General features: G+C 38.8%; 1 protein-coding gene across 2 annotated transcripts; it reads left to right on the top strand.

Moving 5' to 3' along the window:
• The first annotated feature begins 2,685 nt into the window (after window positions 1-2,685).
• On the top strand, window positions 2,686-4,136 carry LOC128431131 (aggrecan core protein). Of its 2 annotated transcripts, none has more exons than XM_053417356.1 (3): window positions 2,686-2,812; window positions 2,915-3,289; window positions 3,392-4,136. In XM_053417356.1, exons 1-3 carry the CDS (start codon window positions 2,776-2,778, stop codon window positions 3,775-3,777), a joined length of 798 nt encoding a protein of 265 aa, XP_053273331.1. In that variant the 5' UTR covers window positions 2,686-2,775; the 3' UTR covers window positions 3,778-4,136. The 2 variants fall into 2 exon arrangements, with proteins under 2 accessions (XP_053273331.1, XP_053273332.1); XM_053417357.1 differs by having other exon boundaries at window positions 2,739-2,812; window positions 2,936-3,289.
• The last annotated feature ends 1,157 nt before the right edge of the window (window positions 4,137-5,293 follow it).

Here is a 5,293-nt window from a genome sequence, read left to right as displayed (position 1 = left end):
TTTTCGTCACACCGTGTGACCGTGGCGTGGCGTCAAAGTTTTTTTTTGATTGTGTTGCTCAGCATTGTACTTAAAAAGTGTTTTGTATTTGGGTTGTTTAGGCCTCCGCCACTGAGGGTGCAGAGAGGGACATTGCACTCGCAATCATGGAGACATACACTGTCCGAAGAGATGCATCCGATTCATGGACAACTAAGGAAGGGTGATAATGGGGTTCATCATGCTGTTTGGGATCATTAATGCCCTTGATCTGAGCTTTCCAGACAACCTCAAGTTCACTTTCGAGTTTATTCAGAAATGAATTTGACTTGGCACAAGCTCAATGCAAAGATACAGCAGCTTAAAAATAAAGTTGTTTGCATGAGTGGGAAACACAGCCGGGAAAGTTCTGCGACCTCAGTGAGGTTTTACCAGGGTATGATATTTTTAATGACTGGATTTCCATGAGCTGGGAGAAGTATGTTCACGTATGGAAATTTTTCAGCGTAACTTCCCCTTTCCAACTATGTGACTTTGACTCTGCTCTACACCACTTGTCTACTGCTGCCTTGTCACCTTCATGACATTCAACTCAGGCCAAATGGACATAAACATGATTTCGACCTCCTAATGCTGCAAGTCACTCTGTTACAGATTAGAAGCTACATCTAAATTACTGCTTTAATGGGTTATAATGAGTTAAAACTGGATTCTGTTTTTCATTGACAGGCCAACAAGTTTATTTCCTTGTTGTTTTTGGGGCTGGGGGATTGATAGGCATTTATTTTTTAACCAGCTACAGAGCTGGGCATGAGACTCAAACTGGTGAATGGCTATTTCTGAACAATTTTGATCAATATTGCTAGATGCCCTAGCAATACTAACCCAGGGGGTAGTTCAGAGGAACATGTTGTTCTCCTCCATCCCGGTTCAGCACAGCTCTAACACAGCCTCAGAATTTGAGACAAGAGAAGATCTAAAAATGACCAACAGAGACACAGACAAATGGAGTAAACAGTCCTGCAGATGCACTCGTGGATTTTACCACCAACAAATCTCCGATTGCCTTCTTGCTCACTGTGGATGTCTTGCAAACATAACACAGCTTTAAAACAAAGGCCTGGAGGGAATTTTAGGCCCTATAATCATATTACAATGTCACTGCAGTAAACTGCATAACTCCACCAAGGCCCAACAGTCCCCTTAAATTCAACCAAGTTGCACCAATCATGATTGATTTCGTTTTCAGTCAAGATGTATAAATTATTTCCTGAGAAATACTCAATACATTTTATCAAACACTCTCATCTAGCAATCTTTAAAAAAGTTAAAAAAATCCTAGACCCACAACAACATTATCTGAATTCTTTCTATGGTCCATGATGTGAAAACCAAGGAGGAGCCCTGATACCTCTGTGAGCATCAGGAACCTTCCCCCATTATAGTTGCTGCGAGAGAGATATCAGTAAGAAGCAGCGATTGAGACCATGAATGTTAGGTATAGTGAAGACTAATATATTGGAATTTAAATATCAATCATATTGTTGCATCACACAACTTTCCCAGTTTAGCGGCATGTTTCCTGAGGTGATGTCCCGTCAGTTGTCTGCTCCTGCTGCCCTCGCTCCTCCGTCTCTTCACCACGAGTGCAATGCATGATGGTATATATTGTTTGGTTAGTGGCCATTGGTTGCACACTACTTCTCAAGATAAATTGTGGGAAACAATGAGTCTATTACATAGGGTATACAAAAAATCTGTAAACATTTGGACACCAATCAAAAATGGCGACCTCAGCATATAGTCCTCTGGACCTGAATGACCCAGCTGTGAAGCAGATATTCTGAAATCAGCAAGTTTCCAAAATCCACCCTGAAACACATTCATCGACCCAGGACAGATACAATACAGAGTCTGATGACATCAAATAACCCTGAGGGAGATGAGTGAATACAAAGAACTCCGGCCAGAGAGGATTTACAATGCAAAGCAGCCAAAACACTGGAAAGAAGAGTTATCATGTTGACTACTTTGAATTATTTTAGGCATTGCTGCTGTAGAGCTGCTGTTTTTGGTTGAGATCAGGAAACACACAACATGCTGGGGCTGAGTTGGTTCTTGGGCCTGGAAGGATCTGTCAGACATGTGGTGCAAATTGTGTCTCCATGAACACATCCATGTTGTAAAGATGAACACTGGATACCTGAAGTCAGGCTTCAATATCCAGTGGGGTTACATTGTCAAAATGGTTGTAATAATGATTTTTTTTTTTATAGATGATAGCATAATAATAATAATGATAATAATAATAATAATAACTACAACAACAATAATAATAATAATAATAATATAATTATTAATAATACTCATCATTCATTTTTCTTCTCGTTTCATCTTTGTGTTCATCTGATCTACATATTGGATGGAATTAGAGGTGATCACAACATTAATAGATAAACATTTCAAACATCCCTGTCACAGAGGTATCATTGGATCCACGGTGTGAGCAAGACAAACAGACATTCAGTCACTCACCAGCTGCACAGGGCTGGAGGCAGAGACCAGTCCGGGTCAGATACGATCAGAACTATCTGCATAGTGAGATGCCTCCAGAGGTAAACGAGAAAAAAAAATGTTGTTTGCATCTTTGCCTTTTTGCATAAAGAGTTCGACAGAACACTGACTACTGTCAGTAGAAGAGGAGGAGCTTGTGTAACATTTCCCTAAAGCTGCACTAGAACTGGCTTGGTGTTAGATGTGAACACTGGCACAGTAAGTCCACAGAGCAGCATCAGGATGGAAGGGATCTTCATTGGTGTCTTGTGTCTCTCAGGTCAGTGAATTTCTCTGTTCATATGATGTCTAACAGGAAATCTGAATATAGAGATTAATTTGAGTCCTCATACGTAACAAAAATTACTGGTTTCATCCTCAGGGTGCCTCACCTTCTCCACAGGCCTCCTCCATCAGTACCACTTTGTGTCTGATGCAATGACTTGGACTGAAGCTCAGAGCTACTGCAGAGAGAAGTACACAGACCTGGCCACTATTGAAAACACTGAAGAAATGAAGAAACTTAAAGACAAAGTTTCCGCAGCTGGTCACATCTCTAGGGTTTGGATTGGCCTGTACAGTCATATTGACTGGAAGTGGTCAGATGGGTTCAACCACAGTGGAGCTAAATATTGGAAATTGGTTGATAATCAACCAAACAATTATGGAGCCAATGAGCTCTGTGTGATCATGAAGAGAAACGGGAATTGGCATGATATTAACTGCAATAAAACCTTTCCATTTGTCTGCTACAATGGTAATGTTGTGCTTTATATTGATCTTCACTATACAACATAATGTATAAGATATGATTTTGAAAACTATTGTGTGATCTCAACAATCTCTCTTTTGTTATCAGACTTACTTGCAGGAACATTAGAGGATCCTGAGTTTGTGCGAGTGTATACAAGAAAGACTTGGTCTGAGGCTCAGAGGCACTGCAGAGAACACTACACAGATCTGGCCACTGTGAGGAACGACGCTGACAGAGAGAAGATACAGAACTTGATAACAACTCTCACATCGGCATGGATCGGTTTGTACAGAGATCCTCAGATTTACTGGTCCGACGGGAGTAACTACTCATTCCGCTCCTGGTTTCAGAGGGAACACCTACTTGACTCGATGAAAGTCGAATGTGGTGTTGCAGATTTGGATCAGGGAGGAGAATGGAGGTTAGTTTCCTGTGAAGAAAGAAACCCATTTGTCTGCTACAGCATGCATGGATGGTGCTTCCCTGAGTGAAAGAGAGAGAACACATCCTGACATTAGAAAAACAGTTGTCTCAATCGTGATTCTTATAACATGAATGCATTAATTCATATTTGGATGATGTTTGTTCTGTCTATTGTTTCTTTACAGTGAGAGAAACTAGAAATGTCTTTCGATGCACTTGTATGTTATCACTTCATTAATTTGCTCTGTGATGGTTCTTCAAGACAAACTGACACTTTGGAACATTTTGACTGTCTGGTTTCAGACTCCTTCACTAATTCTCCTTGTGAATGAGATTTCAGCTCTTAGCTCTCAGCAGCTTTATGGTCAGATTTAAGGTTTTATGGGAACCCCTGTGTTATAGAAAATAGATTGGTAAGATTAAGTAGATTGACAAAAAATGTATAAATTAATAAATGAATCAATAAAAAAATGTATATGCAACATAAATGAATGACTTATATGTACTTCTATTTTCTATATGACTTAAAATACCTTGAGCAGCACACATGGGTAGCTTCATTAAATATGTGTATTGAATTAGTGACCAGCAGAGGGTGGAAGGGCGGAGAGGTGGGTGGAAAAGAGGAGAGAGATGGGCGGAGGGAGACAGACCAGGAGCAGTTGGGTACGCATCATATTTAATCTCTGTCAGACTAGTTGTTAAAATGAGAATGATAAGAGGGAAATGTATGCAATGATGTTATTAATCATAATCTATAAATGTTTTCTCAACAACAACCAATAATGATACCATTTAATCTATTACTACACTGGTATCCATTGTCGATTATGTAAAGAAAAATCTAACTTTAAACTTACTCAGCAACTCTCACAATACCGATCATTAATGGTATTTCACCAACGGCAATCCACAAAATTAACTAAATATACTATGTGTACTTTGAACAGTACTGCCAATGGAGGATACATTAAACCCTTTGTCATAAACACAAGTAGCATACATAAATAGCACACAGTTAACAGCCATAACATTACAATCTTATTTCATATACAATTTGTTCTATCTTATTCAAGTCAAGCATTTTATTACTTGCAAGATGGCGCCATTAAATCTTTCAGGTCTCAGAGAAAAAAGGTGGTCAATGGTCTAATTAACATAAATTAACAAGTTAACGTCTTAAAAAGTTGTTCATTTCGGGATTTACTTTAAATACAGTTTTTAATAAATGTTTTTCAACAAAACCATGTCCACTTTTCATAAAACCTGACTGTGAACTAAACTGCATATTTGCATTGCTTTGGTACAACAGGCACCTAATCCCCACTTCTCCCAAAATTCAGGAATACATTTTCTGTTGCTTTTAAAATCAAATTACAAATTCCCTCTCTATGCCTGGCTTGAAATATTTGTGGATCCATAAAATTAAGATGGGGAAATGCATAAGAAGTCTATGTGTATATTATATCTTCAAAGTTGTTTTTGTCTCTTTTTTAATTGTGTGACAAAGTGGTCTTATGTGAAAGAGCACATACTATTATGGCAGCTCAAATCACTTTTGGGTGAAATATGAAGTCTATTTTC

The sequence above is a fragment of the Pleuronectes platessa genome, chromosome 24, assembly GCF_947347685.1.
Source record: "Pleuronectes platessa chromosome 24, fPlePla1.1, whole genome shotgun sequence".
NCBI classification, from domain to species: domain Eukaryota; kingdom Metazoa; phylum Chordata; class Actinopteri; order Pleuronectiformes; family Pleuronectidae; genus Pleuronectes; species Pleuronectes platessa.
This window is presented reverse-complemented; position numbering and strand designations above follow the sequence as displayed.